Source organism: Python bivittatus, unplaced genomic scaffold (genome assembly GCF_059951505.1).
Source record: "Python bivittatus isolate LINGU-HERP-01145 unplaced genomic scaffold, Pbiv_v1 ctg000610_np1212, whole genome shotgun sequence".
Lineage (NCBI taxonomy): Eukaryota > Metazoa > Chordata > Lepidosauria > Squamata > Pythonidae > Python > Python bivittatus.
In genome coordinates, this window is record NW_028277088.1 from 50596402 (window position 1) to 50621851 (window position 25450).

General features: G+C 36.7%; 1 protein-coding gene across 3 annotated transcripts in view; it reads right to left on the reverse strand.

Annotated features, from left to right (window-relative positions):
* VPS41 (VPS41 subunit of HOPS complex) overlaps positions 1–25450 on the reverse strand; it is a 129810-nt gene that overhangs the window by 41287 nt on the left and 63073 nt on the right. For 2 of the 3 annotated variants that reach the window (XM_088149992.1, XM_088149993.1), the window contains 5 exons: positions 13746–13865; positions 11346–11492; positions 10019–10085; positions 4351–4448; positions 505–634 (listed from right to left, as the gene is read on the reverse strand). In XM_088149992.1, coding sequence (XP_088006118.1) covers positions 505–634; positions 4351–4448; positions 10019–10085; positions 11346–11492; positions 13746–13865 — 562 coding nt within the window. The remainder of the gene's footprint in view (positions 1–504; positions 635–4350; positions 4449–10018; positions 10086–11345; positions 11493–13745; positions 13866–25450) is intronic. The other variant, XM_088149994.1, reaches the window with a different exon arrangement.

Here is a 25450-nt window from a genome sequence, read left to right on the forward strand (position 1 = left end):
GGCCACAAAGGCTGGTAGGAAGGCTAAGGAAATAGGCCCTTGCTTGTTAATTTTCCCCAATCCCAGAAGGAAAGTAGGACACAGGGAGTATCACAATGAACGGCCTAAAAAACTCAAAATCCTCTCAGAAAAAAAAAGAATGTTCCCAACACTGCCAAATGTGATAAATAGAAGAGAACTGAGGGGAAAGGTGGAATCCATGTTGCACATGTACACTTCGAAGCAGTTTTTGCCAAAATTCCTTAGCATTCAATGGCTCTCAAAGAGGCTCTGGGTAGGTGCATAACTCATATACAGTATCTGACACACAGCAATTATGAAGGAAAACAATATATGATAAATATTGTAACATTTGATTTAAGATACTATAGATTGGAGCAATATCATTCTTATCTTTTTGCAATTCATAAGGCAATTCCATGATTACCTTAGAATATAGGCTAGTGAAAATTAGCAAACTGACTTTTTTTTTAAAAAAAAGGTAGATTAAGAAGAAATGGTCACCTAAACAATAATCTCGACATTCATTTTCTTGGAAGCATCTTACTGTGAGTGCATCAGAAGATATTTCTTCACAAGATTCAGGAAATGGCTGAATTATATCAAGCCTTGGCCGGGCACAACATTCTCTTTCCTGGAAAAAGAAAATAATACTTGACATTAAAACACTCATCCTATATTACTGATCGATCGATCGATCGATCGGTCTGTCTGTCTGTGTGTATGTATGTATGTGTATGTGTGTGTGTGTATATATATGTATATGTATATGTATATATATATTAAAATCTATTAATAAGCTCCAACTAGAATTGTCTTAAATAGTCCATATAGTCCATACAACCAAATGTGGTCCTTGTCAGATTTCTTTAAGGTACAAAACAGATGTTTTCTATTAATATCTTAAAAGCTCTTTTCTGACTGCAGAAAACACAATAAATAGAGAGAATGGAAATCCTCAGGATTTATGAAAGGAGTTAGACAAGAAGCATTGGAGCTGAAACTTTACATTGTCTATCTCTCATGTAAATGATATAGTCTTTGGGCAGAAACCAGTATTTTTACAACTAAAAGAGCCATAAGCAAGTATTATTTTTATAGTAATGAGTTTGGGCAACTTTTTTATTGTAGATAATTGAATAGTTTTATAATCTGACATTTAGTGTCAAACAAAAAGACTTTTATAGGTTAGCTGAAAATTCCTCTCAAACCATTAGAATCTAACATCCTTCAGCTAATGGAAGAAACACACACAAGAAACATTTGTTGCTATTTTGAACACTGGATTCACACATTAGACTGAAACATAATATTGTTTGCTTTATTGTATATTTTCATAAGGAATTATCCCTTGGACTTTAATGTCAGCGCTAGACAAACTAGGCAGTTCCTAGGCAAAAGAGTAAGTGAACAAAAATGTGATTTCAAAAATGGCAATATCCAAAAACCACTGGCCAAACATTTCAGCTCTTGTAATTACTGCCCTCAAGATGGCCATCCTTGAAAAAATAAAGTACAAAGACTATTGTCTTTCTCAAATAGCTGAGCTAAGTATCATTAGGGGGTTTAACACTATTTTTCAAAGATAAAATAAAGACCACCTGTTCTATTAAAAGTGTTAATCACATGAGCAAGGCAAGAATGTTCCTATCATACCCATAAGAATTTCTTAATGGCAACTATCCATTCAATTTTCTCACAGTGTCTAATCTTTAATTATTTCCTACCCTACCCAATGACCATTGTCACTGCACAATGGTTGTTCATATATAATACTCCTTTCCCAGAACAATATTCCCTGAATCTGATGAGGTGGATTTAGATTCATAAAAGCTTATGTGATAATAAAGTGTTACAAGTGCTAAATTTTAAGTGCTCCAAGATTCTGCGGTTTTCACTGCAGCAAAATATCAAGGTAATCCCTCCAGTGTATTCTTAAGATATTCTATCCATGGGAATATATAAACAGTATCAAATGCTGTTAGTTTTACCTAATTTATTTCCAATGGAGCTTCACAACATGAATATTAAATACACTTTAGACCCCCAGTCTTTATTGATTTGGAACCTTCATGATGAGAAATGTAGTCTAATTGTATAAAAATGGGTGCATTATACAGCTATAAACTCACTAGTTGCTACTAAAATTTATAAACCATGCTACATAGGCAACATCATCTTGTCAAAAAGGTGACAATGAGGGCCAACCTTCTTACAACACTAAATCAGGTGTACAAAATTACATCCCCACTTTCACTTATAGGACTCAACCTCTCCTTCACTTAGTAGCTTGATTTTTTCTGAGACTCAGTTACAGAAAGGATTAATTCTCCTGGGAAAAACTGCAGCAGCATCTTTGTTCCTTTCTTTAAAATAATAAAAAATAATAATCTGGCCATCCTGCACAAGGGCTAGAAGCAGACCCTATTGATTTCAATAGATGAGTGTTACCTTGAGTCAACGGTGTTTCATTGCCTAGCAACAGTGTGCACCCAGTTGTTCAAGGTTACTATAGCAATGACTGTCTAATGCCAGTTCACTATCAAAGAGATGAAAAGAGTAATGCTAAACTTCATGGGTTTCCCCTCTTCTTTATTCCTTCTGTTTCATTTTGTACTGAAAGCAACTGTGTCATGAAGACTTTGGAGATTCCCTCCTGAGAAATGCTAGTGATTCAATATTTTCTCTATCTGCCTAGACATTTTCAACTGAGACAACAATATCAAATAGTTCTTCTCTCCACGTCCCTCACTGTGCCTACAATAATTTGAAAACAATTATCTTTACAGACTTTATTTAGGAGAAAGTACAAAGTCAGCACAGTCATCCTCAAACCAGCTTTAATTCCTGTTCAGCGATCTGCATCATTGTGCACCTATGGGACTCTGCACCAATTGAGCCTTAGACTCAATTAGCCTTACCTAATATTAAGTTGAAATTAAATTTTATTAGAAATAGCAACTAACTTAGATACATCAGCATCATTTTTTTGAGCACTGGAGTAAAATTAGTACTTTAAAAAATAATGTTCTAGCACAAAAATATCATCCATGATATTCATGTTTATATTCCCAAATACATAATTTCAGAATTTAATGTATTGTTTTAGAGCTTTGGGGTAAATTCCCTACCTCACTTTTCCCCTAGCAAGCTTCACTTGTCAGAGAAGGAGGTTTTAATTTCCAGATTTATTTTTATACCAAAAGGTGTACTTTTTCTCTTCTGTTGTTGATCTAAGTGCCTAAAAGCTTTATTGGACTCAGCATATCTAGCACCCCTTTTAACTTGGAAGATAAAGGATCCAAAAGTCTTGGAAAGTATGAATTCCCTATTCCTATCTTATAAAATAGGGAGATATGGTAGTTATAGCCTGCCAAATCCAGTTAGATAGATGATGGTCCTGCTATTTAAAATTTTTGGAATCCATATATGAATACAGCAAGGAAATCCATCTGTTTGAGAACCAGTGTAGAGTATATATCTTAGATCAATCAATGTAATCAAATTGTTATTTTTAAAACTGTTTACTAAAAAAAAAAAACCAGAATGGCAGGATTTTTATTTAAAGTACTATTGACATCTGGACTGGCAGCTACAAGTACATTATAATCTCTGCAAGCACAGAAGATGTGATATGTTTTTAATGACATGCCTATAATAGTTATTTATAACTGCTGATGTAATGCATTAAATTAGAAGTTCAAGAGTATATGGAGCCATGGAAAAAGAATTGGAATACCAGAACATAAACACAAAAAGAATACTGTTTTGGCACCTATGTGACATCTTTTTAAATATTTAAAATTATGAATAATTCAGAAAATATTTCACATATGTCAGTCACCCACATGTCTTTTTAAAGATAAATTACATTTAGCTAATTGTTATGGTGTGAAAATTCATAATTGATCAACATGATGTCATGTCCTTTTGGATCAAAGTTATTTCAATTACTGTACTTGTCTTCATATAACAATATGTGAAAGCTATATTGTGTAAATGAGCCTTTTCCCCAACAACTGAATTTATGGGTTTAAAAAAAAAAAATCGATTATTTACTTATGTCACAGCAGAAGGCAGCACCTATTTGACCTTGGCTGATCCCACCACTACCGTCTGCCCCCCAAATGTAAGCAGGTCTGGCCTGATTAAAATTTAGATGGGAGACCATCACAAAATCCCAAAGCCTAAGTTAGACTGGCAAATTAAAAAAACAAAACAAAAAAAACCTAGAAGATGGCATCCATGTATCTGGCAAGACAGCTCAATGAACTAATCCATGTAGTCACTAGAGGTTGAGTTCCACTCAGTAGAGTCTTTACTTATTTGCATATATAGCATATCACTTACCATTTTCTCTGAAATCTCCTTTGCAAATGAAAGTACGACAAGTTGGTCACAGAGAGGTGCAATCCCACAGATAAAAAATTCAGTGTTGAACTGGGACACTGAGCAGCAGACAAATAAAGAAAGAGCAGGCTTTACTATTAATCCAAATTACCAGTTGTGTTCCCATGATGAAACAATATCATACGGACATATGCAAGTGAAGTCAAACTCATTATAACAACTTTTCTGAGGGACAGGTCAGCATACATTTAATTTTCCTTTTAAAAAATTACCTCTAAAATTTGACAAGTTGTTTTGTATATAATTGTTATGCTAATCAACTTTAATTTTGTGGTGGAAAAAGGTGCACATTATATCTGTGTATACCCAAGAGTGATTTAAAAAACAACAACCACCTCCAGTTACACGTAAGGTAGTAATCCAAGATATTGTGCAAAGTGAAGCATCCATTTTGGAGACTAAGCAGTTCAATATGGATCATCATCCTGGGGTTACCAAGACTGTTTACGCTGCTGAAGCCACTTCACAAACTGTTTATATGAATATAAAGAATAGGACAAAAATCTCACAATTCTGCAACACAATTTGTCTTGAACAGGGAAGACATATTGATTTAGATATGGGAAGGCTACGCAGACTTTTGGGTTTTGTAGTGCAGCTTTTCCCAATCAACTACCTTCCAAATGTATTGGGTTTCCATCAAACCCAGACCGCACAGACAACAGTTACAGCAAAAACTATAGCACCATATGGGGAAAACTGCAGTAATGCAAGATGTTACCACGCAGCTCCATTTTTGTCCTGCCACAAAAAATATGAAGAATTTAAGGCCTCTCCATGCAAGAGTTGGCACTGGTACAGAATCAGCTCTGGTTTTGTGTCATCACACATATACTGGTTTTAAGGTTTTGGGGGTGTTTTTGTAATGCTGTAGTTCTGTAGAACTTGTGGACAGTCTGTTTCTCCATTAGTGGGCATTTTTTGCTTTAATTCAACTCCCAGCTTCTAGTTTCAAAGCAATGTCTCTACCCCAGTGAACTTCAGCATCCTATTAATTGAAAATTTCTCCCACTATCTGCTATTCTAGACACTGAGCAATAGGCAGCCATGGTCACAACTATCAGGAAAAAAGCCTGATACCAAATATCTGATATGCTATCCTTTCATTGTTACAGTTTGTAGGGGCTGTTAAATGCAATAGATGAAAGGTGGCTTGGAAACTTTGCAGCTCCCTCTCATGGATGTACACTAACAATTCATTTTCTTTCCATGAAATTATCATTACTCCATGATTTGCTTTGGCTCTAGAGTTGGAGTGTTGATTAAACAACATTCTCTGCACTCTCCTACAAGTCAGCGGGGAGGGAAACAGGATAAAGAATGGCTGGCTCATATGTTTTCTGTGTGTTGAGGTCAGCAGAAATGGATATGATCATAAACTGGCTTTGAAGTCCTTTAGAATGAGTGGGAGTAGAAATGGTGGTAGTAGCCTTAACCTTAAGGTAGTACCTTAACCTTTAATTAACAAAATAGTCAGGTTCAGATTATAACATTACTTTATAAAGTTTCCAATTGGGATTTCACTGTAATCATTAGAACTGAGCCTACATAATCCACTCAATTAGGAAGCATGTATCCCTTGTCAAGTTATATTTCTGCTACAACTTTTTTTTATGACAAACTAAAAAGAAGGAAACTAAATGAACAGGAATAGGAAATGTAAAAGGAGAGCCAAAAAGAGGGTATTATTGGATTTTTCCTAAATGAAAGGATACCTCACACAATCTTTTTAGTATCATAACTGGTCAGATTTGATTTTTATATACTTATAGACATAAATCCAACATAATCTTCTAACACCAGTCAAAATAAATTTACTGTCTCATGAAAACCTCTGTAGTAACTTCAGAACTGGAAAGCAAGGTAACAGTATTTTTTAATACTGTGCTCAAAAGATAATAAAACCTAAAAGGCGAGTGTTCAGGGTTTTTCCCCCTGCACACAGCAGTAAGTCAGTGTAAAATACATTTATATGATGTCAGACTTGAGCTGCATGAGAAACACAATTCAAGTGCAATGGTTAACTTTAAGTTGGAGTTATTAGTTATTGTGTTAGACTGTCAGATGCTGCAGGAGGCAGCTGGCTGGATTTAGGGAATCAGTCTGCCTCTGTCTTGCAGAAATCCCTTAACAAAAGTAATGCCCTACAAAGACTGGATACTCAGGAATCTGACAGAAACCATCTATCCAGATATAGGGAATGACATTCTCCTCCCCCCTCCCCAACAGACTCCCATAGCAAGTTCAAATTCAGCCTAGTTTCCTGAATGGTATAAAAGGACTGTACTAGGGAGCCTATAAAGACATAAAACTGAGACCAGCACTAAGGTTTTTCCTATCAATTTAATAAGCAGGAATAGTTGGTGGAATACAATCACATTTCCTACATCAGTATGATGTAGTGGTTGATGGATTGGATCAAGACCGTTAAATCCCAGATTCAAGACCATCCTCAACCATGAAAGTCACTGGGTGACTTTGGGACAGTCATACTCCAACCTATTTTGCAGGGTGGTTATTGTGGGGAAAAACCAGAGTGCTGTTTATGCCACCTTAAACTCCTGATGGAAAGACAGGACATACATTTATCAAATAAATCATTCTCCTAAGAAATTACTATTGGGTGATCATAAGGGACCTTATGCCTTATATTAGGTACAATGCCTATCTTTAGAACATTTCCTTCACAAACAAAATTTCAAGGAAAACAATTCATAGATCACTAGAAGGTTTATTGCCTTGTCAAAAGGTTCACAGACTCATAAAATCAAAACATTCAGGAGTGCATTTATTCTGTGTTTGGAAATATTACAGGCACACTGGAGCTATCTTTTCTAACTTGTGGAAAAGTTCTTATTCTGGAACAATCCACTCATTTGAATTGTAGGGCTGGTCTGGACAGAGCCATTTACTAAATTTTGTGCAGTGTAGTAGTATTTATATTTAGTACATAATTATACTTAAGCACAGATAGATAAAACATTATATAAAATATAAACCAGTATTACAGTAAAACAATATGAAGACATTTCCTAATACAGTCTAATAATCAATACAAACATTTTCTAATATGACCACTTTCTTAGAAGAAATCTATAGCAAATAATAAGGGTTTTTTGTTTTTGTTTTTTGGCTTCATAAAGGTCCTACAAAAGGAAGCACTTTAAATGTCTTTTTAGTAAACATAAATACACCTGTTTCTGTATTTTAAGAGCATACACTCAAACATAAAAAGGACGCAGGAACATCATCTATAGAGGTGGAAACAGGTCTACAAAATAATCTCTTCTATTTAGGAAACTAGTTCTGGAAATTATATTCAACTGCACAAGAGAAGTAACAGGCTCCAGTTAGTTTGCCCATGTGATACCACTACTTCCAGAGCTGTGGTGGTTTACAGGTGCAGGAGAAACACAATTCAAGGTGCTAGCCATTACCTTAAAGCACTTGATGGCTCATGATCTGGGAATCTGAGGGACTGTCTTTCCCAGGTGGAATCTGCCCATCCCAGAAAAATCAAGCAGGGAAGTCTTGCTATGAATCCCAACTCCTAGGGAGTGCTGACACGAGGGACTCTGAGAGTGAGCCTTCTCTTTAGTACGTCGTTCCCACCCCCTAGAGATAAGGGCAGCTTCTTTCTCACTTTTGTTTCAGGGAACAATTAAGATCTGTCTCTGATGAAGGGCCTTTGGCAGTAGTATGGATATATGAATGATTCCTGAAGAAGTGATGCCAAGGAGTGTGGAGGATTAGGAGTGACTGTGGTTTTATTTTTTAGTTTTTGTCTTATGTGTTTTCATTTTCCTTTGGCAATAGGTTGACTGTTGCCTTAATTCTACTTTTTAATCTGATTATTGTATTATATTATTGCATCGTGCTTAGAGTCATTTTTTTTTATTGGAGCAGCATATAAATCCTAGTAAATGAACAAATAAAGGGCCACTATCATAGGCACCTAAACAAATAGATCTTGTGACTGGAGGGCAGCCTACAGACAGCTCCTCTAGTGAAGGACACAAGATCAGTCCTTAGATCCAAAATGTGATCATCTTCACCCACAGAATATTTGGCAGAAATACTAAGGCTTGCAAAACTAAGGCTTATGAATGATTATATTCACACATGAATATGCTATGCTTATATGATCCATTAGTGGAAGGAAGGAAGGAAGGAAGGAAGGAAGGACGGAAGGAAGGAAGGAAGGAAGGAAGGAAGGAAGGAAGGAAGGAAGGAAGGAAGGAAGGAAAAATAATATAGTCAGTTTAGAGTAAATGAGCACTTGAGGGTTTGCCTGTCATGTGCTCTTTAATCAAGGATGCACTGTGCTGCTGAAATCAATGTTACATACAATTCATCATCATTTGAAAAACTGGCAAGCACTGGCCTGTGGCATCAGTGATCTACTTCACCACTCCAACACCCAAAGGGAAAATTTACACTACTGGGGCCCATTTACCATGCATGCAAATTATTGTGATCAGGTCCATATCATTTTATATGAGTGTAGTAAGCTACTCATATAATTATGCATTAAAGTTGTAAAATAGACAACTACAATGCAAAATTAGTTATCCAAAGGACAAATGGAGGGATTGGGTTTGCTGATGACATACCTAACAAAAAGTCTCATTCAATCTATCGTGTTCCTTACAAACGCATGCATTGTGTGAACTAGCCCATAACATACTTTACAGGCTACACCATAGATAACAACAAAATCCTGACTGCTCATTTGACTGTCTTATATTATTAAATGAAATTCACAACTTTCATTAACTGCCTGAAAATAAATGCTTAAGCTACCATAAATCTAAAGCATTATACCTTTATGGTATAAAATTTTTAAGAAGATGCCCCGTAATGGCATCAAATGATATTGTAATCTCTATTAAGACATGGATAAATGACAATCTCCTTTCATCCTTATCCAACCCATGTCTAAAGGAGTGATGTTCAGAGCAATCAGCAGAGCTAGAGTGCTGTGATCTGAAACCAGAATGGGAAATCTCAAACAGATTGTTAGTAGCTAAGTGAGATAAAGCACTGATCCTCAAATATATAAGGAAGAATGTGGGCTGGGAGAGGGAAGATAAAGAAGCTGTCTCCACAATACTCCACTCCTACAATATGTGCCTGGGCAGATTTATGACGAAACACTCTTTGGTTTGGTGTGCTTGAGGAATGTTTGAATAGCATTTATCATCTCTTCTTGTTCTAAAGGCTATACTGCAGCAATCGAAAGGACACTGCACATACCCAAACATTTCCTTATGCATTCATAACAATGAAAATGCCCACATATTAGATGGCACTATAATTTCTGATTTAGCCTCATATATGATTAAAAGAGCATGCATCTTCATCCATATCCTGTACTCTGGTTATGTAAATTGGCTCTCACATTTGTAAGAATGGACTACCAATTTCTAGTAACGAGTTCCTATCTACAGAATCATGCCAGAATTGTATCTGAAATACTTTAAATGTACTAAATATATACTGCTGCAAGTAAAGCCTTTTTTAAAAAGAGGGAAACTTTAATGTGATTTTGAATGTTTAATTGTAAAAAGTATTATTTAAGTTACCCCCAAAAATGTTACATTCGTACCTATTTCCACATAACGACTAGGTAGATCCCGCATTTCACTGGCATGACGTTCTTTCACCGAGCATATCTATAAAAGAAAATCATATTAATTATGATTACTTGCTTTATAAAATAGTGTGAGTTCATACTAATGTGTTGGCAAAGGTACCTAACCACAGTACATGTCAAGATTATAATTTCTGGAAATATTACAATATAAGAGACAAATGCTAGGAGGAGCTACACATAAAGCACATAAATGTCTCAGAAAACAATGACATTCTGGAAGAGTTTGACCTTGTTTGAATTTCAAGTATAACATTAAGTCTAGTATCCCTGCTTTTATAGATGTCAGATGAAAAACTGTCAGGCTGTAGTGACGAAACCAACAAAAAGTCTTTTGTCACTTTGAAGCCTACCAAATTTATGCAGCTTGCACTTCTGCAGACACATATGCTTCATCAGATACATCCAAGGAAAGAAAGATTCTTGTCTATGGAATGTGGTAAGGTCATAACTGTGGTAATGTTCCAATGGACTCTTTGTTACTTATTTTTATTTTTGCTACAGAATATTTTTTCTCATTGTTTTTAGCACTGTTTTGTTTAGGTTCATATGAATATATGTTTTTGTTGGTCCACAAAATATGCATTTTTATATACATAGCATCACACAACTCCCAAAGCTTACTAAACATTTCTTACAATGCAATCCTATAGTGTCTATTAAAGTGCCACTGTATTCAATGGTGTTTACTTCCCGGAAGCAAAGGTTAGAAGTCCTGTCTAAAAAACACTGTCATCTTAAAAAAATGGCTTCTACATAAACTTCTTCAGCTCATTTTGCATTTCTTTCTTCCTTCTGATTAGAAATGAAGGACAACTGTTTGGCAGAAAACCGTTTTGTCTGCCCCCCCCCCCCCATACCCTCTCTGAGAAAGCATGCATTCAACATCCCAGGATTCATTACTCACTAAAGTTAAATCTGATGGAAAATAGTTGACAAAACATTCAGCTTATGTATTTCCTTCCTAGACTAAGCAGTTAATGAAACTCACAATTCTCTTAGCAGCTCTCAAAGCACACCACTGGAAGACAAAGGAGGAAGATCATCCCACAGTCTTGCCTACTGCACACGCTTAGAGAAATCTGTCTGACCACTGGGCATTTGTCATTATTCCTCCTTATGAAGGTCAGCCCAATGACATTTCTATGGCAGCAGGAGTTCTCTGCACAGTAGTCAAATCAAATTCCCTTTTTTCCCCCCCTATCGTCTTCGCTTTTCAGAAATAATCCTCTGTTTGTCTGTGATAGCAGCAAGCATTTATTACAAAGACAGGTAATTGTACCTTTACTGAATTTCCCCAGCCAATAATCAGTGTTAAATTATCTTTCCAGCAAAGGCTGCAGGGATACATATCAGGACGAAGGCTTATATCATCTCGGGGCACATTGGTGATTCTTTGCTTAGCAATCATGTCGAATATCTTCACACCCTGGAAGTTTAATACACAGTAAGAGAATTCTGTGTGACACCTTACACACAAAACCACAGTCCAGAAGTATAATATCACAAGTTATAGCAAGGTGGCAGCACAATCCTACTGGAGGCATGGAAAAGATTTTGCTGAACAGACACATGAAATTGGAAGCAGTTGGCAGGAAAACTGCTAATGTGAATCCTCTTCTGCAACAAGCTCTTAAAATATTTGAGTAAACAAGGGAAGCAGGTCAGCAATGACAACTTAATTTACAATCAGAACTTCTATATGCATAGAAATATCCATGCACATGGATCATTCTTTTTTGTATTTCTTATTCTGTAAAAAATACTACAAAGGTGAAATATGGCTTATAAAACATATAAAAGTATTTTTCTGTGTTCTTTAATTCTCTAAAATTAAATTGTGACAATTAACTTTTGCTATTTCATAAACATGTTGTTTAGAAGCCCATTTCCTCCTTGAAGTTAGCTTTACCTCTGCTAAGAAAAATTATTACAAATTCTTAAGATACTTATCCCAGCCATTTTCTTCAGGGTGACACAGTTAAAGCAAAAAGTCTCAAGTACCTACAGGGAGAAGGTGTGACAGATGAAGAGTGGCCTCCTTTCAGAGGTGATAATGGGATGTTCATCAATGGCTGAGAGGGCCACATGGAAGGCATAAGTCAAAGGAAGGCCTGATCAATCAATTGATCCATCCATCCATCCATCCATCCATCCATCCATCCATCCATCCATCCATCCATCTTATCAAATGAATTAACATTTTGATCTTACTGATAGCCTCATGCTAATGTTAAATATGTGTTGATATTACCAAGTCAATTTATATGTGTACCTCGAATCTTTCTATAATATTCTGGCTATGTTCCAGCTTTTCTATAAAAACGGTACCACCAAAATAATATGATCTGTACAGCTTTGGTCAACCCATATATCTTTTTCAATTACTGTTCCCTGATGCAATTGTTATTTTGTTGTGGGTTACTGCATTCTCCCAACACTCATACCTTTGATAAGCAGCTATTGTAAATTCAGTCCTGCTGTGATTATAATATTGAATACAACTACATAAGCATCGTGCATTCTGCTCTGGGAACTGAGCAAGATGTGGTTATGGCCAAGAGATGAAACACCTTAAGCCACTCACTGTAAGACTGCTTCCACTTTTGAAGCTATAAAACTGTAAATTATTTGGATGATGTGCTTTACTTTGACCAGAATTTCAAATCACAGTATAGAGAACTGAATGCTACAATTTCTTTCCTTCAGGAGAAGAAGCTTGTACTGGCAAGGCACTCCAGTGTCTTAACAATGATTGCCAAAGTTAAACTAGAAATGTCTAAAGTAGGAGTACACAATTTGTGTCTCTTAAGGCCATGGGAGAAGTCTATAGAGCTGCTCCAAAACTTGTTTATGTAGTGGGGAAAAACCTTATTTCCTCAAATTTTACAGAATATTTACCTGCCTTATAGCATGGCTGAACACTATAAAAAGATATAGCATTTGAAAAATCATTATACATAATGAATTTTTGGAAGTTGCACATCTTAGGCCCTTTAAATGTTGCTGAACTATAGCACCCAGAATCCTTCACTGTTGATTATGCTGGCTGGAGGGTGAGGGGATTTGGAGTACAATATTTGGAGGGTACAGGTTCCCTAGTCCTGCCTTAAAGAAAGTGCACTGATTTTGAGAAAAATAGTGAGGGATTATGACAATAGTAAGATTCCCAGAAAAGTGGATTGGGCTACCACTCACTTATGGGTCAGACTGGAATAAAAATATCCCTGATTGGCAGATGCACATTTCTTTCTGAACTTTGGTATGGGGAGTTATTCTACAGACTTATGCTATGAGTCTTTTTCTACTAACCAAAGAGTGAGAATTACATTAAGATCATGGCAGAGGGTAAGAGAGATTTAAGACCTCATATGGGCCACAGACAGTGAGTCAACATTTTTTGTTCATAGAGCAATCAACCATGTTTTTTGGTTGAAGAACCTTAAGTAAGAGTTGATTCTGCAATCCTTTGCAAATTAAATTTCTAAATGTTCCCTGAATGGCTATGATAATAACGATTTGTCTCTTGTACAAGTTGTAGGCTTCTCTTTTGTGCCTTCTGTTTTTAATAGATAAATATGTAATATTTCTCTTATGCACATGCTCATACACATGAAGAGACTTGAAGATGGATCAAGGCGATGACACCAGAGAAGTACACTATCAATCTAGCACAACTCACCATATTGTTGGCCCAAGCAATCAGGTTTCCTCTCCATTTCACATTTCTTATAGGTCCCTCTCCTTCATGTAAAACAGAATGCTTCCATCTATTCATCCAATTCTTTTCAAATAACAATAACTAAATAGAAGGATAATAAAAAAGGGTTTTTTTAAATAACAGATGAATATAAATGGGTAATTACCTATCTTTTCATTAGAACAATGAAAAGTACAGAATAAAATGTGTTCAGTTTTCAAATGACCATACCAAGAAAGACCCCAACATAGGCAAGGAAATACAAGCAGAACTAAAAGTATAAGCTTTTAGAGCATTACACTAGGATAGACAAAAATTTAATCCAAAATTTTTGCTTTTGAACGGTTTGCCAGAGCTAAAATCTCCCCGTATGATTCAAACACCATACTTTCAAAATATTAACCTTTCTAAAAGTAGGCAATGCCAAATTTCAGCTGCAATCATGGAAATTACTACAGCAGACACATATGAACATGGAGATGCATGAAGACTACAGGTTGCCTACTGCTGCACTATACAGTCATTCCTCAGGTTCCATTCCTCCTCTCTTATGCTGCAATCATGGAATTGGAATCCTTCCCTTCCCTTTTCAACTAAATATAGGTCCTTGCTACTTCTATGGTTCATTAACCATATTAACTGCAACTTACATTATTTGAGCTGGTGACTCCTGAAGAAGTGGACAGAGCTCTCTGTGCTGTCAGCTCAGCTACCTGCTTATTGGATCCAGGTCCCTCCTGGGTTGTGAAAGCGGCCAGGGAGGTGACTCACAGTTGGCTCCATGCAGTAGTGTTCGCCTCTTTAACAGAGGGGATTGTGCCCCCAGCCTTGAAAGAGCCAGTAGTGTGCCCCCTTCTCAAGACTCAACAGATTTTGATAACTATCAACCAGTCTCCAACCTTTCCTTCTTGGGGAAGGTTGTTGAAAAGATGGTCAGTCTGCAGCTGAGGAGAACACTGGACCAAACAGATTATCTAGACATGTTTCAGTCAGGTTTCAGGCTGGGATTTAGTACTGAGACAGCTTTGGTTGCGCTTGTTGATGACCCTTGGTACAGCCAGGATGGTGATGGTGACCCATCCTTGTGCTCCTTGATCTCTGGGCAGCTTTCAATACCATCAACTATGGTATCCTTTGGAGCCAACTCCATGGGTTGGGGACACCGTTTTACAGTGATTCTCTTCCTTTCTCTGCAGCTAGTTCCAGTCAGTGTTGGTAGGTGGGGATTGTCCCCTAGGCCCCTACTTGTGGGGTGCCACAGGGTTCTATTCTCTCTCCCCTCCTTTTCAAAATCTACATGAAACCGCTGGCTGAGGTCATCTGCCTGCTTGGGGTTTGGTATCATCAGTATGCTGATGATACCCAATTATATCTTTCAACCCCACGCTGGCCAAGTGAGGCTGCCAAAGTTCTGTCCCGGTGCCTGGAGGCTGTGTGGGTTTGGATGGGAAGGAACTGTCTACGACTCAATCCTACCAGGACTGAGTGGCTGTGGGTGTTTGGGCCGCCCTGATCTAGGTATATTCCAACTTTGACTTTGGATGGGATTGCACTTCCTCATTCAAGGATGTTGTGCAATTTGGAGATCTTCCTGGATTTACAGCTCCTATCAATGAGCAGGTGGCAGCTGTGGCCAGGGAAGCTTTTGCCCAGCTTCATCTGGTGCACCAGTTGCACTCTTTCCTAGATCAGTGGGCTCTTCAGGCAGTCAGTTACGAGTTCACCTCATAGGTTGATTACTGCAACACACTCTACATGGGGCTGCCATTGAAGACCATCTGGAAGCTTCAGCTGGACCTGAATGCAGCAGCGTGGGCAGTGATGAGCATGTAACACCTCTGCTTTGTGAGCTGCACTGGTTGCCAGTTTGCTTCCAGGTGTGATTCAATGTGCTGCTTGCTACCTATAAAGCCCTACTTGGCATAGGTTCTGGTTATTTGAGGGACTGCCTGTCTATGTTCAACATCTAGTATATATTCAACCAGTTTGATCTGGCAGGGTTGGTGCGCTCTGGGTTCCATTGATCAAATAATGCCACTTATTGGGACCCCGGAAGCGCGACGTCTCTGTAGCAGCAACTGCCCTCTGGAATGAGGTCCCCCCAACTGAAATTCAAATGGTTCCCACCTTACTGGTATTCTGAAGGGCCTTAAAGTCCTGGGTCTTTGCCTAGGCATTTGGAGAGGACTGATGCCCATTTCTTCCTTTCTGTTCCCCTCTGGGTTTATTTATTTTTTTGCCATCATTGTTCTTTTGTCTTGTGATGTTTTTGTGTTTTTTTGAATTGCTGTTTTTAAATGTTTTAATAATTGTAAACCACCTAGAGTTGCTGGGAGTCAGGCGGCATATAAATTTAATAAATTACTATTATTATAGGATAGTTAAGCACAACACGGAGTTTGCTTACTTCAATAAAACACAGATAATACTACAACAGCTTTCCTAGAATCAAAAATAATTAGAAACTTTCACTTCAGAACAGGAAAGGAAAAGGGATCCATATGAGTCTGCAGGTTACACATGAATATTAAACTATGGTATGAATAGAGCTATGGGATACCACAGAATGGTACACCCAATATTCACTTAATCTCTTACTGTATTTATTACAATCTCTAATAACTCCATACTACTGTAGCTGGTCCCTCAAAATTCAGCAGATGTTGGTAGGGCTGCACTTAAAGTCGGGTGCTTAAGCAAGTGTTAGAATTGAATATAATCCATAAATTGAATCTAGACCTAGTTACACTTAGCACAGCCCCACTGAACTTAATGTATCAAAATACAATAATGTTAAGTCCTGTTCGTTTCAATGGGGTCTACTAAAATATGACTAAATCTGGACTTAACCCACAATATTCCAACTTGAGAGTTGAGAGAACAATGAGAGACAATTTGGTGAGGTGGTTCAAGCTACTGGATTAGAAACTGGGAGTCCTATCTGTTCCAGTCTGCCTTAGGCACAGAAGCCAGCTGCATGACTCTGGGCCAGTCATTCTCTCTCAGCCTTAGGAAGAAGACAATGGCAAACCACTTCTGCAAATGTTACGAAGAGAACTGCGAGGATTTATTTCTTGAATATGTAATGTTCCTCTTTGGATTTTTACAATGAAAAATAGTATATTTTTAATATTAAATAAGGTGGTGGGGAGGAAGGACTAATTTGCAATATTGGCACTGTACATTTACTTCATAAGCATAAGAAGGCTTTCCCCTAAATCTTGCTACAGTAGCTAAAGACAGACTAGTTTGTACATTGTGGTGGAGGAGACAGTGAGAAAAAGCCACCATAAACCCTTTCTAACCCGTGGATCAAGGCCAGTGGATGGCCAGAGAATGAATAAGAAAAACTCATGGAAACCTATATGAAACAACTATTATTCGACTATTAAACTGATTTTTTGCTTACGAAAAATGGAGAGTGCCTATTTTATGCACAGCCACAAGGTGGTACCAAAAGACAAATATTTCAGTTGAGATATTTCAGAAACCAAGTTTAGAATTAGTCACTGTAAACTGGACTGAGGAAAGTTGATAAATTAAACAAAAATGAATATTTACATTGTTGAAGGAAAAGAAGTCACCCAATTTTCACCATTTAGCTAAAATACCATAAATTAAATCAACATAATGTGACTTCTATTGAGTGCAGTAAAAATAAATTCATTTCAATTATATTAAATCAACTTAAATTAATGCCTTTCACTAAATGGATTATGACTAGACTTGATTATAAAATAAAAATAGAGAAGGGAGTTAAGAAACTGAGTATTTATGCTCTACAAAACTGATCATTGTTATTATGATTTCAATGGCACTTAGTAGCTGTGTAGTTGTGTCACAGACATCCACAGGGAAACATTTTCCAGGGAAGGGTAGATCATAGCTTCAGTGTAGGATGTGAATATAATTTGCATGCAGAGCACACAGCTCTGTCCATTTTCTTTTCTGTTTGCTAATGAGCCAATTTGCTTCTCTTTTGGGTGGCATCACCCTCATTTTCACACATTTGACAATTTCATATGATTTGGAGAAAAGGTCCCATATTTTGAAACAGGACATAAGACGCTGCCTTATACCAAATTATACTGAGCTAAATCAACAATAATCTAATCTTCAGTCTTTTCTAGCTTTACTTGGAGAAGAGAGAGATGATATCTGGAACATTATTATTATTTATTAAATTTGTACCTGCCCAATTCCAAAAACTCTGGACAGTTCACAGGTAAAACATAATAACATCAAATAAAACAATACAGTGGAGGGTAAGAATGAACATAAAAAACACACATAAAATGCAGAGATTGTATCCATTGAGCTACAACTCTTTCCTTCACCTTGGGTGAACATTTCATAGAGATGGTGGTACAGTTTGCATATAATATCTTTTGCACTGGGGATTCGGGAGAAATAGAATATACTTGACCAGAGTTTAGAGCTAAGAGCTTGCTTAGAGCCTGTTGACCAGCTACTTTTTTAACCAGCTAATTTTTTTGCATTGCTTGGATGTTATGGTGAACTTTTTCTTTTTTGAATTCTATGTTTGTTCTTGGAGTTGTAGATTTTGTGGCTAGTTGCATGTTTAATTTTTTTTTTTAAAAAAGGTCTAGTAGCACCAAAGAACAGGTCTATAGTTTACTTTTCTTTTTCTAAGCCAATTTCTATTGGTGTATAAGCAGGGAAGTGTTCAAGTTAGATCTCAGGAATTAGGAGATTAGAATTAATAATAAAGGAAAAAAGTCAGGAATAATCCATGTATTCCAATGTAGTTAAACTTCACAAAACAGATGAGAAGTAGTCCTAAGAAAAATGGATTAGAATCAAGTCCTGTTCAGTTACATTTTATTTATACATCAGTCAAAAGAATCACTGATGTACAAATGTAATTCAAGAATGTGGGCAAGTCTATATGCTTTGTGTTTTAATATATCTATGCACATTTTAATATATATACAATTTTAATATATATTTGATGCACATGGAGGACATGTTTTTGGAGATTTGACTAAGTTACAGATTAGAATCAGTTATTTCTTTTCAGTAAAATAACAAAAGAAATGTGGGAAAGAAAAAGTATTATAAACTGAAACTAAAAAAGAAATGTACTAATTTTAAATTCTTAATATAAGAAGTTTTATTTTATTTTGCACAACATCTCATATACAAATTAAAATACCTTGAGAACAAATTCCAAGCAAGGATCTTGTTTCAGAATATCAAATATATCTGTTTTGCATATTATATACAACTAAAATAAAAAATGAAATCCAAAATGAAAATAGAACTCATGTTTGTATTGCAGTTTCTTCAAGCTACTTTAAATTCAAAGTTCTCCCAATGGTTTATGCATTTGTTTAAGAATTCAAGCACTAATATTTGTGAAGTGCTATTGTTTTTATAAATCAATGAGAAGGACTATTCTTATTTAGAAAAAAAGAAAGGTATTTGCATCTTTATGAAGCCAATGGAAATTAAGGTCAGCTTATATGGTAAGAGCCTATAAACAGTTTCTTAGGAATTTGATTTGATTTATTTATTAAATTTGTATGCCGCCCACCTCCCCCAACGGGTGACTCTGGGCAGCTCTTTAATTAGGAAATATTATTTATCATAGAGCAGCTGCAATTTCTTCTCTTTTTCCTTACAAAGTGCATTGAAAACACCAAGTGGTTTCTGATTGTCTCAATCTTCAGCTGACTGTGATCTCATAATACTTAACAGTACATTCCTGAGGTTCCATATGTCCAAGAGTCCTTCAGCCAGGAGTGTATTGTTAGGAATAGGACTTTCCTGCTACGTATTAGAGTCCCAGCCTCTTCTCTCTACCTACATACCTGCAACATCCCTGTTTACCATATGTTGCAAACAGAATCTAAGCATCCTCAGAATCAGCCAAGAATTTCCAATTAGTTTTTTTTACCATTTTATTCTTGTGGCTTGGGATTCTTTTCTCTTGTTTTTATGGCTCTGTATGCTAAGGCTTCTATGGGGTCATCAGCAAAGAAGATAATGTACAACTGTGGTAAAGATTATTCTAAAATGGAATAAAAGCTCTCGTTTCCTTATAATACAAGCTGCATTGAGTCTTCAGAAACATGCAGCTTTCTACAGCAGCAGCTATGCATGAAACACATATTTCTTAAAAGCAGTTGGTTAATTTATTTAGTTCATCTTTCTCTTGCCTATACTTTACAGGTGCTATTATCACAATACTGGGAACATTTAAACTCAACAGGAGCTACCTACAAAGAAAGGAAAAGCTGCTTCTGTGAGTGGGTTGTTTCCCCTCTTCTTGACTCCAGAAAGTATTTTAGAGCTTTATTTCCCATAAATCCCCATCCTGGCAGTCAGCATTCTCAGTACTTATATTTCAATAGCAGTAGCAGCAGCTGTAAAATCACCTCCTTGGCAATACACTTCATTCACCTATCTGTTTTCTGCTGGTAAATCTAATGCTTTGTTACAATACAGCTATACTATGCATGTCACATCAGCTTTTGTATGTATAGCATCTCATTACACCACTAGAATAACATGAATCAAATAACATCCTAATGGCAGGATAGCGATGGCTATGTTCTTTTACTCTTTCAACTGGTATTTCCTAGACATTTGGACATCTTTTCCATATGGTTTTTAATGTGGACCTTCGGAAAGGAGTAATTTGCTAATAACATTCCTGGAAACTGTGGAGTTCCTTGGAAGCTGTTCTGGGAGAGGTAATGTTCCATAGTGAGAAGATAAACTAGTCTTCCCTGATATGGTATGCTCCAGATATGTGAGAGAATATTCTGAAGATCCATGCTGGCTGCAGATCATAGGGCTTGTAATCTACACATCTGAAGTCACCAGGTTACTTGATAAATCTACTCAAATCACAATGGTCAGCATAGCTACTTCTACTCGTTCCTGAATAACACAGCACAGGAATTATAAAACGCACTCCAGAGCGAGCCTGCAGTTTGAGGTGCTGTATAGGTTAAGAGCATATAGGAATCAGATATCCGCACATAGACATGAATAGCTTGGCTTGTCTGAATTAGGAGGAGACAAATTACAGGGAATCTGGAAAGCAAATTGCTCTGCCTGACTTTTGGGAAAGTGGGGAAAGGGTGCTTATTGTGATGGCACCTCTTCTTACCAATTATTTTTCCATCACTGAAATCAGTCTCTATTTATTACCATAATTCTAGCAGGCATTCTAGAGGAAACTGCTACCATAAAGAAAAGCATCAGGGAAGGGGAATGTGGGAGACTTCCGGGGAAGAAACGGTGAATTGAAGGTGGCTCTGCAGAGAGTGGAGCTGATGACCATGGTGGAATGAAGAGCTGAAGTTAAAAGCTGACTCTTCACAACCCCTCTCTGGATAAAGGAGAGGATTGGGATCACCCACAAGTCCTCCAGACAGCTGCTCCTTGCGAAAAGACCATAAAATAGCAGTCTCTGGTGGGTTTAGAGTGCTGAGAGATGAGGGAATGCCACTGTAGCGCAAGCTGTGGCTCGACCCTTTAAAAAGGACATAGGGTTTGCATACTTCCTTTCTTAATCCCCTTTGGAAATTGCTTGTTAATTGGTTTTTGGATATTGGGAACATTCATAAAGGCAAGTTTTATTACACTGGGTGAGTTTCCTTCAACCCTTGACAAAAGAAGTTTTATATCATTTTTAAGGATTTAAAAAAATCTTTTTTGGGGGGGGGATAAACAGCAAAGAGTAATCAGAGTATTGATTTTGGAAAGTTATAAATGGACTAAGGGTCCATATGGATTTGAAATAAGATTCTGAAATTAATTATAAAAATCCTTCTCATGGGAAAATGCTGATGTTTTGAATACATACATACATACATACATACATACATACATACATACATATATAAGATGGGATTTTGAAGGTTGGACACTAGAGGGAACCAGAAGGAATTAAAGACTACAATTAAAGGAGAAGAGTGCTTATATTTGACTTACTAATACAGAATGGAGCAAAATAACATTGGACATATTGAAGGATATTTGGGAACAATGGACTCAGAAGTTAAGTTTAAAAATGTCTGCCATTATAGACAAACTGTGTTGGGAAGATGATATGAAAAAGGAGCAAGCTTTATTGGATAGGACTGAGTCCGATTTGAAAGTGGATCTAAAAATGACAGGCTATGGGAATGACGTGGAAGGAGATGCTACACTGGATATACAAATGAAACTGGCTGATGTCTCACCAAACCAAAAGAATGATCTGGATTACTTTTTTATACTAGATTTACAAAAGAGATCTGTTAAAGTTCTGAATAATTTTGCGAGAAGGGAAAAAGAAAAAATGAGAAGAAAGCAGGTTCAAGGACTTTATTTGAGGGAGAAGGAATATAAAAATATAAAGATTATTAAGGGCAGGGACGCGGTGGCACAGGGCAGGGACGCGGTGGCACAGGGCAGGGACGCGGTGGCACAGGGCTTAATGACACTGGAGTCTGCCGATCAGAAATGGTCAGCACTCCAGCAGTTCGGGCCTGGCTCTGCGGGAGGGGGTGAGCTCCTCTCCCTTGTCCTAGCTCCTGCCCACCCAGCAGTTTGAAAGCTATTCCATCTGCGAGTAGATAAATGGGGACTCCCGTTTAGATGGGAGGAACCGGCGGTGCTGCGTGGGGGAGAAAAATACCGGTGCTGGCCAAACTCCGAATGCAACCGGCACGAGCGATGATCGATGCGAGCGGCGAGAAAGATCTATGGAGGAGGAAAAAAGCCCAGATGACCCCCTAGCGACCCCCACTGGTCACATAGCATAATAGATACAGCACTAATTGTAAGATTTGTCACTGTTAGGTTTATATATACTTTGTGAGCCACCCAGAGTTCCCCATTGGGAGGAGATGGGCAGAGAATAAATCGAATGTATAAAAAAAAAATTAAAAGTAAAAGGAAGGAATATAAAGTTGGTTTATTTGATCAAGATTAAATAGATATGTTGTTATCTCTAGTAAACCTTAATGGACTTTTGCTAACCAGGACTGAACAAGTCTTTAAAGATTTGTTTATAGATAAGAGATAAGATATGGGAAGAAGAGATAATTTCTATTTTAAGAGAAGGTGATGAGTTACCAAAATTGTTTATACTTGTTGTTATGAAGGGGGAAGTCATTTATTTATATACTGTATATTTCTTTTGTTTCTGCAACTTCTATTTTTTCTTTTTACCTTTTTCTTGTTTTTTAGTTTGTATTCGTTATCTTTTTAATTGTAATGTTCAAAAAAATATTATTAAAAAAAACTGTGAATGGTAGCCAAAACAAAACAAAACAAAAAAAACAAAACCCACCAAAAACAAAACATTTTAAGCAGAAAAATAGAACCACTGTCCCTGGCAACATGACTGCCTGCTAAATAAAGAGCTTTTTCTGAAAATTGATGGAATGTCCCTAGATTTGCCATCAGAAGGTGGGTTAGTAAACACAGGGTATATTTGAAATCCTTCCCAGAATTAACCACAACATATGGCAGTCCTCACTGCAAATACGAAGGGGTTGTTTGGGAAATAAAGAGTTGAAAAAACTGAAGTTATGTTGTATTTTTCACTATTATTTCAACAAGGGTTCATCCAATCCCAAGGAAAGCAAAATTGTAAGATCAACCTCAAATAGTCTATGTCTTCTTCCATGCAGTGCTTTCTCTTGTTGAAGCCAAGTTAGCTATAACAAGAATTTCTCCAGAAGTCTGTTTTTCTAGATCAGAGATGCACATTAGTGTTTTGGGCCAAAAGGATGCTTCTTAGCCTTTGTGTTGTACGCTGGCAGCCACATTCCAAACAGTGATAGATGGAGTCAAAAGTAACACTTATTTCATTTCATTTCACTAAATTTAACCATAGTTAAGATATTTCCCAATTAACCATAGTTAAGATATTTCCCAATTATATCTCTATTATTTCTCTACTGACATTTTAAAATGTACAGTTTAGTAACAACTTTTGGTGGTTGTTCTCTGAGGGCTGTACCCTTATTTCTAAAGGATGTCTATGGCCTAGCTGCACCTCTGCTTTATAGAAGTGCCTTGAAAAGTACTCAGTGGCTCTTACCTCCTCCATGAACTGTTAAAAATTATGAGATAAAATTTCAAGGGATCAAAGTCTGAATACCTCATGCTGTAGGATATATAGCTTTACTTTTCTTTTTAGATATGCTTGCTACTTAGACCAAGTCCAAGAATTCATAATGTATAGCAAATGCACTAAGATAGACTTGGACAGCTGTTAAAATCTAGCTTCAGGCAACAGTGAATTGAAGTAAGACAGCTGTTTCAATTTAACAGAGTGCTGAAGCATAATTAACACTAATGCTAATTATATGTAGCCCAGTCTTGAATGTGTCTATAAGATTCTTCAGTCATCTTAATTAGAAATCTAACATCAGATACATTGTCAGTGGGATGAAACTTAAACTGAAAAATTTCCAATATTTTGAAAGTAACAGGAAATGCATTCTAGAATAGTTTTGAAAAGCATAATTAATTTCAAGGGGAAAGTTTTCAAGCTACCTTTTTACCTGTACAGCACCACAAGAAACGTTTCTACCTCCTTCCATCTCTAGAAAAGTGATTTACAGTGTTGATCAATTTACATTCTGAGAAATTTATATTTTTAATTAAATTATAAAGGATTTCAGAGGAAGAAAAAACTAAATTGTCACAGTTCTTTAGCTGCTAGTGTGAACATTTTAATATGCAAAACCAAAGATAAAACTCTGGCATTAGAATAACTCCAAGAACAGAAATCCTGATTCATGGAAACTGGTGATATTGCAAGTTATTTCTTCATAGACATCACATTCAAAAAAGCAGAACATTCACAAAAACAGTTACAGTTAGTGGTCATCAGCCAAACATAAAGTGGGAACTGACCATAAACCCTCAGCAATGAGCAGGTACTCACATCAAATTTAGTAAAGAAAGAAGATCCAAGCATGCACAAATGTTTTATAAGACAATATAAAACACAACCTTCCAAAATCATCAGACTAAGAGTAGAGAGAGTCAAACTTACAAGAAAATATGGGGAACATGAAGGGGATGAGAGTTTGTATATCAGGGGATTCTGAAACTCTCTCTCCTACTCCATTATTTATTACATGATTATTTTTAATATTTGCATCATTCAGGCGTCAGGTCAGAGAGAGAGATGGAGGTCTGAATGTTTTAGGGAAAGCAAAATACAGTCCTCAGATTTTCTAACAAGTTCACACAATTTCTTTAACTCAGCCCTAGTACTGAAGAAATTTCTGTGTTGTGGTAAAGGTCTTTGGTAAAATTCACTGCAGAGTTGAGCGACTGTATAAATTTCTAAAATAAATAAATAAAACCTGACTCAAATTAAATGATGGAGGTAGCACTGTAACATATAATGTACATACGTGAAGGGCAGAGGCATCTACCTTTTAGCTATTTAGGGCAACTACATCTAGTTTTAGCACCAGGCACCAGATGTATCAATAGTGGAAAAAATATTTTTGTACTCCTGGTTCTCTGGCATGATGTAAGGATACAGAGAATATCATTTAAGCATTCTAAAAGACATTCATTTCAGATGGCAATTCTAAGCTAGAAGCTACAACTATAAAGTGTACACAATTTAAGGTAAATCTCCCAATACCTGAACAGAGATTGCTCTGGTATTTACTCTTACTTCACTTAAATGGGAC